The sequence below is a fragment of the Trachemys scripta genome, chromosome 11, assembly GCF_013100865.1.
Source record: "Trachemys scripta elegans isolate TJP31775 chromosome 11, CAS_Tse_1.0, whole genome shotgun sequence".
NCBI lineage: Eukaryota > Metazoa > Chordata > Testudines > Emydidae > Trachemys > Trachemys scripta.
In genome coordinates this window covers 9,854,392-9,869,117 of record NC_048308.1, presented here as the reverse complement: position 1 = coordinate 9,869,117, position 14,726 = coordinate 9,854,392, and the positions used below count along the sequence as shown (strand labels likewise).

General features: G+C 40.8%; 1 protein-coding gene across 1 annotated transcript in view; it reads left to right on the top strand.

Moving 5' to 3' along the window:
- Positions 1 to 14,726, top strand: part of MYLK (myosin light chain kinase) — a gene marked incomplete in the record, with an annotated part of 315,646 nt that overhangs the window by 278,806 nt on the left and 22,114 nt on the right. Inside the window, 5 exon segments of the mRNA XM_034786555.1 lie at positions 436 to 468; positions 566 to 659; positions 2,350 to 2,553; positions 8,360 to 8,577; positions 14,450 to 14,573. Coding sequence (XP_034642446.1) covers positions 436 to 468; positions 566 to 659; positions 2,350 to 2,553; positions 8,360 to 8,577; positions 14,450 to 14,573 — 673 coding nt within the window.

Genomic DNA, 14,726 nt, shown 5'->3' with positions numbered 1-14,726 from the left:
CCTATATACAAGCATTGTCCAATTAGGGGCTTCATGGGCTTAATAATTTTAATTGTTTTATTTTTCCCTTCCTCTGAAGCATTCTGAAGGCAGCCTATTAAATAATCCAGGGATCTGATTCCTTACATTTTATGTGCCTAGTAGACATATAAACCAGCTGCTTTCTCTTCAAAGGAATATTCTACACTGATGACAACAGAAGTGCCTGGCTTCTGCTACCAGATTGTAATTTAATACATTGAGACTGAACAGACTTTTACTGTATATTTAGTATGCAAACCCTGTTAGATGGCTGCCTTTTGGTACCTAACTGTTTACCCAAAGGATCTTAATTTGAGGACTAAGATTGCCTTCTCTAAGCATATACATCCTATGCAGACAGGAGTTAATCATCTCAATTTTTCTTTCCCTCCCTCTCCCCCGCTTTTTTTATAGAGCCTAAAGATGAAGCTGAGCTATCCGATGATGGTAAGAAGTTCATAATTTCATCAGTGCAAATGAATCTCTACATCTTTAATACATGTAGTATGATTTTTTTAATCAAGTTCTTAATCCTCATTTATAGAAGAGAAAGAAACAGAGGTTGACTATCGGACAGTTACTATAAATAGAGAACAAAAAGTTGCGGAGTTCTACAATATTGAAGAAAGATTGGGATCGTAAGTAGACCATTAGGTTTCTTGTTTCAGCCCTTGGAATGCTGCCTTTCTAAGGCTATAAAGAGCTAGGAGGATGCACTCTTAAATGTGTACGGTATGGGCCTTTACATTCTTAGCGTTCTAGCTGGGCTGCTTGTGTGCAGTTAAAAACATATATTCTAAAGGGGTCTGGTCTTCTCTCCATAAAAGCTCTTCATTCCCATTAACTGACATTTTAAAATAGGCATCACATGTGCTTCTGGTGAGGAGAATGAAGCCCATAAATGCTAGATGATTCATTTTTTATTCTCTGCTCTGAAATCTGTCTGGAAGGCAGAAACCAACTGTGCACTTACAGCTCCATTATATTGATTAGTGTTAATGAGATTAAACCCTACACCCTGGTGGTAGGGTAGATTCTCTGTTGACAGTGGTCATAATCCCAAAAGCATTAATAGTATTGCTCATTAAAGGTCAATGATTAAGTTGGCTGTATGTGTCAGTACTCAGGCTTGTGGATATGCAAATCATATGACAGAACACACTTTGAGGGACTTGTTTTGCTGTTGGCAATCAAGGCCATAGGATTCTACCTCTGTATAGTCTTCTGTACAACAAAACTAGCTATCTCTTGTGTTTTCCACTCGTAAGCAGGGCCGGCGCTTCCATTTAGGCAACCTAGACGGTTGCCTAGGGCACCAGGATTGGGGGGGGCAGCATTTTGCTGCTGTCGGCGGCAATTCGGGGGCAGAGGATCCTTCAGCGCTCCGGGTCTTTGGCGGCAATTCTGCGGCGGGTCCTTCACTCACTTCGGGACCCGACGTTGAAGTGCCCTGAAGACCAGGAGCGCAGAAGGACCCGCCCGCCGCAGAATTGCCGACGACGACCAGGAGCGTGGAAGGACCCACGCCTAGGGCACCAAAAACCCTGGCACCGCTCCTGCTTGTAAGGGTTACGGTTAAGGTGGAATTGTAAGTAAACTCACATTAGCAATTGTAGCCTGAAGTAATAATGCCGGATTAGAACAGAGGTTTTCAAACTGAGACATGCCCCACTAGGGGGGCATGGAGGAACATTCGGGAGGGACGAGTGGCGATGCCAGGCAGCTCGTGCCAGTCCCATGTGGCCAACCCCCACTTGGGATGGGGAGAGAGCACCACCTCCACCTTGCTGCCGTAGAAGTCCATTCTTTCTATACATGTATATGTAGCTGTAATGGAAGCTAATGGGAGTAATGTGCATCAGAGGGTGAAGACTCTCTAATTAGGGAGCATTGGACTGCCATAGGATTTTAGATACATGAGTGTGTATAGATTTTTAGCTTGTAGTATCAGTGTGTACAAGCATAGGTGCTTATTTTTTATTGTGACTGGTGATACACACCAGACTAGCGAAGGTCAGAATTGAGCCTTCCGGGCAGATCCTCATCTCTTTCAGATCAGCATAGCTCCCTTGACTTCAGCAGAGCCACAGCCATATATACTATGTGAAGATCTCGCCTTTTGAATGTAATATTCGTCAAGTTGATTTTTCAAATCAGTATGCCCAGTTCAGTCTTGAACAGCACTTGGACTAATGCTTGTGATCATGTGTTTTCAGTGCAAGATTTGAGTTAACCACTCTGAAAAAGTTTTTCGTTAAGTTTCGTTTTCAGTATTAGTAGGCCATAAAATATTATAACCATTTCATAGAAATAGTTATATATTTTCAGGGGGAAATTTGGACAAGTCTTTAAACTTGTTGAGAAGAAAACTGGAAAAGTTTGGGCAGGAAAATTTTTCAAAGCATACTCAGCTAAAGATAAAGAAAATATAAGGCAGGAAATCGGCATCATGAACTGTCTACATCATCCAAAACTTGTCCAGTGTGTAGATGCCTTTGAAGAAAAAGCCAACATCGTCATGGTCTTGGAAATGTGAGTATAACCCTTAAGAGCAGATTTTAGTTTATTGATGCCCAGTGTGTGAAGATATCCTGATACCTTGACAGATAATTAAAAATAATTTGTCCTTTTTGTATAAAATATTATCTAGTGATGAGTGACTCTTAAAAAAAGGCCAGATTTTTTGTTCTGGTCACATAAATCATCCACATTTTGTCCAAGTGTTTATTGAAGATATTTAAGCATCTTTGGCCAAATTATTCCTAATATATCTCTATTGATTTCAACACAATCTGGCTAAAAATTTTGTGAGCACAGGCACTCATAAGATTTCTGTTGCATCCTGTATCTAGTTCAGTTGGTAATACTGAAGGAAGGGTACTTTTCTGGTGTTTCTTCGCTCTGCTTCCAGGTGGAACGTGGAAACAGAGAGGAATGTGAAAATCAAAAATAACGATTGGAGAGAAAAATTTAACCAAATATTTCAGAATCTTCAGGTCCAGATTGGTTCTAGAAATGAGAAACGGGTTTGGGATGAGATTATTACTATTTATTTGGTTTGGCAATCTCTAAACATGCATTAGATAAAGTACTACCAATTATTTATTTAAATACTGAAAAATAGTAATTTTTCATAGATGATGGAATGGCTGTGCAGAATGAATGAATGAATGAATCAATAAATTACACCCAAGAAAGATGTGATTCAGAATGCAAACGCCAAAGCCAAACTATAACAGAATAGTTGAATTTTTATGAAAAATTCATTATAGTCATGTCTATTAGAGGAGCAAAAAAATCAACGACAGTACTCAACCGTTGTTAGAAGGCAAATTTATTTTCCGTCGAAGGTGGTCCTCTGTCTGCACCCTTAAGAGAGCCTTGTGGGTCTCCTTGGCAGAGAAGAGACAAAACTTGGTTATTTAACTGTTCGCACCCATCACTGTAGTACCTATAGAAAAATCTAGATAGATGAGAGAAAGAGAATTCTAAAGTGAGTTTAATGGATGCAGACAAGATCGGATATAGTTCTTTCTGGCTGTCTAGCAGCCAGACTGGCTCGACACAACCTGAGCTGCCTCTAATGTCACCATGCAGGGTCTCCCTAACCCATACTTAGCAGTTAAAGAAGGGACTGATGATGCCTGTTTTGTTTTCCTTACTTCCACCCCACGACTCTCAAGTCCCTGCATCAAAGTTACCATCCTTCACGCCATGGACAGCTACTCATGACCACATTCATAGACCATCTGTGCTGCTTCCTGGTTGTTGAGTTGTTGAACAAAGCGATGGTGCCCCATCTTCCCACCCTCACCAGGCCTATATACACTGTTCACTTTGTGCTCCCAGCCTACACCATCACTAAAAGTGGCAGACAAGCAACATAAGAATCACAGTACAGAGCAACATGATGGTGTTATAACTATATGATAGCTATTTAATCTGTCTATCTTACCATCAGCCACCATAGTTAGTATGTAGATCATAGTACGTATTCTTTCACTTTTGCAGAAGACAGAGCTCAGAAGGTGTCCCTGTGCTGGAACTCCTTTCAAGACGGGAATCTGTATAATGTGATGTAGCTTGGAATGCAATGCTCAGACACCACAGACTATGAGAGCATGCATGACCAAAATGGCAGTTGCATAATTTATCAGTGCACCTGTTTAATGTGAACACCATATTTGTAGCAGCAGCATCAGGAAAGAAAATCAACTCTTGATCTCTGTTGATGTTTTGCCCAAAAGGATAGGTCAATTGCTGTGGTCCCAGCACAGCTGCTTCCCATTGTGGTGCGTAAAAAGGGAAAGGAAGGGAATTTTATTCCTGGCTTGATCTTCCTAGCAAAACACAGATTGCTTTAAGCAAAGAGACTATAGAGCTACTTGTCTTAGTTAATGCATGTTCAGACTGTGTGAAAGCTATTGTTTGCACGAGCATATTTCAGAGATTGAATCCTTGTTATGCAACATTGGTGCTTAAATATTAGATGGTGCATTTATTTTTGGATTTAAAACTTGAGCAAGTTAGTGATGGTTGGAGGAGAAAAAGTCCGACTTAGTTTGGAATTGGGAGCTGGCAGGCCTAATGGAAAACGGAGGCAAACGTATAAAGGGTTCTGGATAGTAATTTCCCCCCTCCACCAAACCACCCGCTATTTTAAAAGATAAGATGCATTTAAATACCACAGAGTTTAGTTATTTTAGTCTGTGTTTAGGCATGATTTTAGGTTTTAAGCTAGTTTATTTTTGCACATCAGAGTTTCCGAGCCAGAGTTTTAGAAGATCTCAACAGCCAAGCAGTTCCCATTGTTCTCATCGGGGTATAAAAATGTAGCCAGATTTTCATCTCCCATTGGTCCACTCCAGTGAAGTGGCCAGATTTTCAATAGTGCTCAGCATTTAGCAGCTCCCCTTGTTCTCTATAGGAGCTGCTGCATATTGAGCACCTTTGGAAACTTAATTGCAATGGCTTGATGGGAGATGACCTATAAGCACACAAAGGATCCATTAGCAGACCCGGAGTCTCATTCCAGGCAATTTTCCTCAGCCTACCCTGGGCTGCCGCTCCCAGGGGATTTTCCACTTTGCTTCTCTATCACTCCTCCATCAGAGCATCCTGCAGGATTCTTCCTTGCCCTTTTTGCTGAGTACCACCTCCCAGCACTTTCTCCTTGGAGGCCCTTTTCCCCCAGCAGGTTCCTACTGCTGCCTCTCCCAGGGGACTCCCTGCTACTCCTGATCCCCCTTGCTTACGGAAAGCCTGGATCTTCATAGCTCCAGGTGCTGCCATGCCCTCTTCATTGGCCAAACTGGGAGCAACTGTTCTAGCACAGAGGCACTGGACCTGTTTCATTTCAAGGGGTCAGCCACCCTGTGACATAAGCTCTTCTAAAAAATCTGATCATGTGTATATATATCCGGGGCCAAATTCTATTTTTGTAATGTGTGTATGCCATTCCCATTGATCTTGTACATCCAAGAAGAGAATTTGTTTCGGTATGAATGATTGAAGATTGAAAGCCATTTATATTGAATTTAGAAATAATAGTAACAATCTGACCCACTTGCCATACAGCCAGAATCCAGCCACTTGGATGCAGGATTGTTCCCTATAATAAAATTTCTAGTACTTTGTACCCTCTTGTTTTACATGTCTCCAAAGATTTCCAGTAGAAGCTTCATCCATTTTCTTATCGTCACTGCCAGGAGGATTGGTTTTTCTTGATATTCAGCCTAAATTTTTCCTTTTTAATTTCATCCCAAAGTGTCTGGTTATTTCCCTTTGTACCATGCTGAATAATTCCTCTCTCTCCTTGGCGTATACCCTATGCAAATAATTTGAGTGGTTTAAACCTCCGTAGTTACCATGGCTTTGCTTAGCCAACATATAGCTATTACATTCTTTTGATTGGTTCTCATAAATCAATCCCTCCAGCTCCTTAAATCATTTCAGTTGCTCTTCTCTGAAAACCCTCCAATTTGTCTACAGTTTGTTACCTGGCTTGGAGATCTAGGGGCAAGCAAATCCCAGGCAATTTAATTTCCAAATATAGAAGTAATCCTGTCTCTGTAGACATTCCAGTGCCCTGTGAATTGCTTTGAAAGTTGAGGAGTAAGTGCCTTCAGATTCTTCACTTGCCCCATAAAGCGAATTTATGTTTGCATAGACTGTAATAAACCTGAGATTATTAAAGTGCAAATGAATCCCCATTCATTTGGTATGAATGAATTGTCACGAATCAGCAAGCCTATGCATTTGGTTGGGGTATATGTCAAAATATAGTGAAGATAAGATTTCATACAAGGAAGGTCCAAAATAGGTTCTTTAAATGACCATAGTGTCTCTATGGGCACAGTCTTAAAATAACAGGTGGCTAAAGACTGCAATTGCTGTGCAGAAGAATATGCTTCTCAGGAGCCTGAACCAAAGCCCATTGAAATCAATGCAAAGACTCCCACTGACTTGCTCAGCCCTTAGAAGATGATAATATTGTTCTAACTACATGAAGAAAAAACATATTCCCTCTGCCAGTGCATGGAACCTGGGTTACACTTTATCCATCCACCACCTCAAAGAACCTTTAAAAGCACAGCCAGAAAAAGAAACAACTCGACTTTGCTAATATAATATAAACTGCAGGAAATAAATGGAACATCAAGAATCTAGGAAATGCAAGCACAGTTTATCTTAATGACATTACCAGAATAGCTAGAGGAATGAGGGGAGAGAACAGCATGCACGTACATTGACATGTAACATGGCTAAAAGGATATACTAGAGATAATGGCATAGACTCTGCAAAGGCAGAGCCAAGAAGAATGGCATTTAGAGTACAAAAAAAGAATTGTTCAGATTAGTCATTAGGTCTATTTTAAGCAGTCACTGAAGTATATTTCACTTGAAGGTTTTTGTCCTTTCTTTTTAATTTATAAGGTCTTTTGTTGGGAATCCTCTTTTAACTCAAATAAAATGGTTGTCTCTGATAAGAAGCTGCCTGCTTTCTCCTCTGCATTTCTTGTAAAGTACAAGGATGATATTTATTTTGGAACTGCAAAGTGCTCAAAGCACATAGTTTCTGAGAACAGATGCTTTCATAAACATCTCTGCACTGGTTGCTAACATACTGAACTCATAAACTATTAGAACCAAGAAACTTCAATTTCAGATATGTTTATCTGAAACTCTAGCCATTGTCTTAGCCTTACATAGTAATCCATGTAATTATTTGAGTTTGTTAAGCATATGCTGACCTTATTGTTTCTATGTTTAGTTCTCCAATACTTTTTAGTAGGAAACTGCAGTAGCTACTCTAATTATATATTTTCTGAAACCTTATAGTTAAAGCAACAAAAGGAGTACAGAACTCCAGATGTTTCTATTTCAATTTAATACATGAGGGACATAGAATTTCTTACCATGTATCTGACAATTTATAAACATTGAAAGGCTGTTTTTCAATTGTGTTTTCCTTCTGTAACTGAAATGTGCAATTACATTTGGCAGTGAGCGTAAATGTTGCCAAATATTAAGCCATATAAAGAGTGTGCCGTATTTCAATTTAGAACAGATTTACGAGTGCAAGGGTGCTTTTTCACCATTCCCTCCGCTGTTCATGTGTCACCCAAAGCATAAATACAAAGTATGTCCCATCTTTGGACATTAGTTAAAGAACAAGTTGAATAATTTACTAAGCATCAAAAATAACTAATATTTTGTTTTATTACACACACACCCTTCCTGAGAATCCAGCCAGAAGGTTCTGCTCCCTTTCCCTGGACCCGTCCTATCTTGTTTTAATATCCAGTTTCCTCTCCCACCACGTGTTTGGTTTTCTTTCAATTTTGAATTACTTATTTAGATTTCTTTGATGTTACGAGGAAAAACAATGCACATTCCAAATCTGATCCTGCTTCCATTCAAGTCAGTGGATCAGGCTCCATATTAATGGGTTCAGAGTCTGAGGTCAGTGTGTCACAACCACCTTGCCCTTCCGTTACTGCTAAATGCAAGGTTGGGTCCCAGCTAGATCCCATCTATATGGGCTGGGACTGGTAACGAAAACGGGGTCTCGGTATGGAAAAGGTTGAGATCCACTGATCTACATCATGCATAATAACAGCTAAAAAGTGACCTTTTTCCTGTGGTGTCTATGGAAATCTCCATTACCACACAAAAGCTGCGCCTTGAAATACCTTCAAAACCCTTCAGGAACTGCTAGCAATGTGAAGAACTATCTCCATTCGTATAATGGAAGTGTCCAGTTTACCAATAAATTAATATATTTTTAAATAATCCAATAATCTCCCACCCCCACCCCTTTTTTGTTTTGTTTCAGTGTTTCTGGAGGAGAACTCTTTGAACGAATCATCGATGAGGACTTTGAACTGACAGAAAGAGAATGTATTAAATACATGAGGCAGATATCGGAAGGAGTTCAGTATATCCATAAGCAGGGCATTGTCCATTTGGACTTGAAGCCAGAAAACATTATGTGTGTCAACAAGACTGGGGCAAGGATCAAACTCATTGACTTTGGACTTGCAAGAAGATTAGGTAATAAATCTATTAACTTTATTATGTTAAAATGACAAATTGTGTGCGGCAGGAACAGTTTTATCATATTTATTGTATGCTCTTTTGCACATAAATAGCAAATGGATACTTTAAAATTTAATCATCTTATTTTAGAGTAACATATTAAAACCAAGAAAGAACAAAAGTAAGACATCCATAAGACAGCACATAGTGTATGTCTGTTCTCTGAGACAGTCTGCACTGCCGTGAATACAAAATGGCAGTCAGTCTCTATAGATGGCAGTGCCTTCGTACATCAAAAGGTGAAATACACAATGGTCAGAACAGCTGTAGAGAGAAATCACCACATTTACCCAAAATAATTTTGAAACATAATATATAGTATATCCTTATACTTGAAATAAAACACAAAAATCAAGGTCCTGATCATTTGTTGTCATTAACGATCTCATGACACTTTTTATTTTTTAAAGAGTGGGACTTGTTCTGGGAATTTTCTAGCTTGGGTAATTACATTCTACTTTACATTTCCCCTTCACTTTGTGTTGGTTAAAGTATTCTTCACTTCATGTCCTAAACTGTTGTGTATTGTTGTACATGCTGAACTGCTGAAGCAAGGTTGCCAACTTTCTGATTGCAGAAAACCAAATACTCTTGCCCCGCCCCTGCCCCACCCCTTCTCCAAAGCGCAGCCCCCACACACTCCGTCCCTCCTCCCTTGCTCTCCCCCACCCTCACTCATTTTCACCAGGCTGTGGCAGGGGGTTGGGGTGTGGGAGAGGTGAGGGTTCTGACTGAGGATGCAGGCTCTGGGGTGGGGCAGGGGATGAGAGGTTTGGGGTGCAAGAATGGGCCCCAGGCTGGGGGATGGAGCCGAGGGGTTTGGAAAGTGGGACAGGGCTTTGGGCTGGGGTTGGGGTGTGGAAGGTGACTCCGGGCTGAGGCCAAGCGGTTTGGAGTGTGGGAGGGGGTTCAGGGCTGGGGCAGGGGATGGGGGAGGGGGGGCGGGCTCTGGGAGGGAGTTTGGGTGCAAGAGGGAGTTCCAAGCTGGGGCAGGAGGTTGGGGTGCGGGAGGGGGTGTGGGCTCTGGGGTGGGGCTAGGGATGAGAGATTTTGGGGTACAGGAAGGGGCTCAGGGCTGGGGCAGGGGTTGGGGTGCGGGAGGGAGTTTGGGGTATAGGCTCCGGCCAGGTGGTGCTTACCTCAGGCAGCTCCCAGAAGCGGACGGCATGTCCAACTCCTATGCAAAGGGACCCGGGGGCTCTGTGCACTGCCTACACCTGCAGGTGCCACCCCTGCAGCTCCTGTTGGCCACGGTTCCCGGCCAATAGGAGCTGCAGAGCCAGCGTTCGGGGAGGGGGCAGCGCATGGAACATCCCGGATCGCCACTGTGCCTAAGTGCTGCAGGGACATACTGGCTGCTTCCGGGAGCCATGCGGAGCCTGGGCAGACAGAGAGCCTGCCGTAGCCCTGCTGCGCCGCTGACCAGACATTTAACAGCCCGGTCAGCAATGCTGACCAGAGCTGCCAGGGTCCCTTTTCGACCAGGCGTTCCAATCGAAAACTGGACGCTTGGCAAACCTATGTTGAAGAGGTACTTCTATCACAATCCCGTTTTGAACTATTCATAACTTCCTCAAAATTCTTTTTGGACTGAAAGTTCCCATGTATGGTGTCATTCCGAAGTAGAATCGTTTGGATGGCTACTTGCCTTCCTGCTCTTCAGTGGCCTCATTGCTAGTTCCATTAGCAAGCCTCGTATATGCTTGGAAGCCATACAGCAAATAGCTCTGCTAACTGAACATCAAGTGCTCTTTTTATTTTCTATTTTTATCTTATACTTTGCAGCAGAAGAAAAATCATTCCCAAGTATTAAACTAGATATGGGCAGATTGTGAACTTGCTACTCAGGTTTGGGGAGCAGTTATTCATGTAACTAATCCAATTGACTTCCTTGGGGGCAATTTATGGGAATTACTGCTCACCAGTGTAAGTAATGGGTTCACAATGGGGCCCATAGTTATGTGCTCCCCCTTTTTAAATAAAATTACACATGATTCCTTTACAAAAAACAAAACAAGTGATTAGTGTGCAAGTAATATTTGGAATTATTGTATTCTGCCTTTAATAGTACATCTCTGTATCCATCTTTCCTTTTCCGGCCAGTCTTAAGTCACAGAGTAGTGCAAACATAATAAGAATTCTTAGCAAAAAGAATGTATTAATCTAATTAGAAATGAACAAGTCTGCCTTCCACATTTAAGGTGTGGCTATGCTCTGAAAAGAGATGATGTGAAATTGGTACCTTTTTATTCAATCAATCTGCTTACTTTACTCACTGAAATAAAAATTGACTGGCACTTATTCTCCTGTTAGCACTATAGAGTAAACAAAGTTCTGGGATAGGGAGCTGGGTTTTGTTCTGATTCAAGAATTATCAGCAGAAATGTTAATTAGGTTCCAATAGTAAAGTCTTTGTTGGTGTGAACAACTCCAACTTGACTGTCAGATTCCAACTAGCATCTAGGAAACCCATTTATTTGTGAAGTCAGCAGATTTGAACTTTGAGAGACAATAAACATGGAATCCCAGAATGGCATTTTTACAGTAACTTTTCCAAGTAGCACCTCACTTTCAGATCACGATTAGTTTAACCCAAGATTCCAAAAGAGAGACTGGATTCCCTCTTCTCAATGTGGTGGCCATGTTAATAGTTTTGTATTCTTGGAAAGCATATTGCATTCACTATGTATTTTGCACAGTGTGATGCAAAAATGTGAATTGCTGCAGTCATGTCACAAATACCACATTGGCAATTATGCTACATTTTTCTCAGTCATAGAAGGATTGTAGCCATGGACACCAGAATTTATCTTGATTTCATAAAACGTAGATTAATTTGTGCATTGCTCTTGCTTGCACAGTGGCATTATGGGCATTTGCCTCTCATCTACGAACCAAACTCACCTCTGGTGTTAATCCATGGCTGAACTGTGAGCAACTCTGTCCAAATTATCCGAGTTCAAGATGTGGCATGTGTAGCAGTTCCCACAAAGAGAGAATACCATACTAAATAGGCCACATGAAGGAAAATAGTGCTTTTCTGATCAGTAAGACTTTCCGAACTTTCAACTCAGACTTCTTCCAGTAAAAGGAAAACAATTTTTATTAGCAACAGCTCTAAGCTATTCAAGGTTGTTTTGTTATGTGGTTTTGTTTAGTTCATTCTTCTTTGCAATTGCCTACTTTGACAGACTGTGAGCATTCTAATGCATCTATTTATGATTATGTTGGAATGCCCACTGACTTTAATTGAAGGGGGGTAGGACCTTTGTTAGAACTGCAATCTATTATTCTAATCTGGCAGACTTTACTCAATCAAAAGCCCTCATAAAGAGAATGGAAGTGATAACTGAGTGGAGACTGCATCAATTTGCAATATAAGATCATAACTTTCTTTTTAATTGTTTTGTAACCAGTAAAAATCTAGTGCACCTTAACTTTCAGTACTTTGATCTAACTTAAATTAGTTAAAACCATTAATCCTTCTGCAGTAATTTTATGCAGATAATTAGTTCTCTTATTTTGTCAGGAAATACCAAAGACATAGTGGGATATTTTCCTGACCTTTTTTGGTGTTCTTAGAAGCTCATGTAAAAAATTTGTTTAAGATAAACTTTGTGGGTTCATAGGATTTTTGTGTGTGTGTGCTGCTAAGACATTGTTTTTTGAAAATCAATTTGTTATGCACAGTGCAGAAAAAACGGCCACTTTCCAACTAACGCTTCAGCATTAGATTTCACTTAAATGGTAGCTGAAGCCAGGGTTCTTCCTATGTACCAAGCTTGTAAAAAGTTGGCTCTCTGTGCAAAATGTATATGGCTTTTCAGTCACTAGAAACTGACATCCTTTCCACCAGATGGCCCTGGAGGTCTCTGACTGCCAGGTTTCCTGAATTAACTTGCTATCACCGGTTATGACAAGAGGAAGAAAGGATTTTGTCATGTGTAAAATGACAGGATGAGGGGAATGAGAGTGAATTCACTGTGATAGTGCCCAGTGCATACATGCAGGAGGAAGGGATGGTTAGTGATTATGGTACAAAACTGATTCTGTCACAGACTTACTGTGTGATCCTTGGGTAAATTACTTAACTTCTCTGTGCTTTGGGTTCCCGATCTATAAAATGGGGATACTAATGCTTCAAAGGGTGTTAAGAGGTTGTATGATTAGAGTTTGTAAAGTGCTTTGAGATCTTTGGATGGAAGGAACTGTAGAAGGGCAAATTAATTATAATTTCTTAACCATATGAACTGATGATCATGCAGGAATGATAGTAAAACGTGGTTAATTGTGTCTACTAGATGGTTCTGGAAAAGAAATATATTCTGTAGGAGCTCTCTGTTCTGGTGGTCAAGTAAGTCCAGTTGTCGTCTAGTAAAGGATTAACCTGCTAATAATTTTTTTAGTTTTTGTTTTAATTGTTATAAGGGTGCAACACGTTGTAACAAGATTATTTTAACATTAACGGACTGGAGTCTATTACATCTTTTCCCCCTCCAATCCCTTGTCTGTCTTTCTATTGCGATTGTAATCTCTTGAGACAGGGGCAGTCTCTCCTTCCGTATTTGTACAGAACCTAGCATGATGGGTGTTACTAGGTGTTACTGTCTAGGTGTTACTGTCATACAATTAATAAATACTAATAACTATAGTAGGGCAGTGGCCCTCATTTACGCCAAGCACTGATTGCCCAGGTTATCTTGGAGTCTGGACAAGAGCTGCTTTCCCAAACTAAACCCATTTGCTCCAGTATAGCCAGTAAACGTCATTTCTTGGTCCTTTGTGCCCACTTGCACTTGATCATTTCCTTGTTCCCTGCCCACTTCCTTCTTGTTGGTTGCCTCCCCACTTGCACTCTTGCTGCTTTCCTCTTTTTCCTTCTCCAGCTCTTTGGAATGGATGTGGTCTAAAACGGGCACATTTGGATTTCCTGATCATTCCATACTAAACGGCTTGCATGGTGTTTCACACCCTTCTCTAGAAATGTTATTTGAAACTGGACATATGTGTTGTACAAATAGTGGTGCTGTTGTTGCTTTTGCTGGTAATATGGCACGTTTGTTTCTATTCTGTATAGGTTTTTTTTCACACTCATCTCTGCAGTATCTGAGCACCTTCCAGTCGGGCATTAAGCGACCTAACATCTATCATGTGTGGTGCTTTTTTTTTTTTTTCCCCCCTCTCTTTCTCATTCTCTACCTGGGCATCTTTCAAATTTAAACAAGCACCAGTGGCAAGGCACTGATTTTTCTCTACTGTTTTCACTTAATGAAATATTTTTGGATGCCAACATTTTTTTTTTTGTTCTACATTTATTACTGTTTCGCTTTGCAGTGCAAGTTGCCAAGGCTTTGATAGGGCAGTGAAAAGTCCTCCAGTTCTAATCTAGCATCTGTATTCTTTGCTGGAAATGGTCTTGTGGAGCTACCTAAGCAGAGATGGGCCTAGCTACCCACAAACCTTTTGGGAAAGTTTAGCTCTGAATCCAAACATCACAAGCTGGGCCCATCTCTTATCTTCCCAATGTGTGCTGGTAACCCTGTGTCTGTCTTATTTAGAATGCAAATTCTTCAGGGGAGGAACTCTCTTTGTGTGTCTTGTGCAGTGCTGAGTGCATTTGTGATGCTTAGCACAGAAGAATTATTATTTGTTATTCATTCATGAGCCCAGGAAGACATGAGCTGGCCAAGCTAGTAGCAGCTCAGTCAATTATTTACCTTTTTGGTGACGGAGTTTAATAACTAGTCCATAAATGTGAGTGCAGACTGTTAACTATACTTTCAAAAAATATACAACTATTAATGTTTTCCTCTTTCTTTCTTCACAGAAAGTACAGGTTCTCTGAAAGTTCTCTTTGGGACACCTGAGTTTGTGGCTCCAGAAGTTATAAACTATGAACCTATTGGATATGCCACAGATATGTGGAGTATAGGAGTTATCTGCTACATCTTGTGAGTACTCTTGCTAGTCTTGGGCCAAATGCTGGGAGCTTCTGAGCATGCTCAACTCCTAGCGACTGCAGAGGTGTATTGTTCAGGATATGACCACTTATAGTTTGTAATCATGAACTATAGGATGATCAATGAACACTAACATAAGTGGGC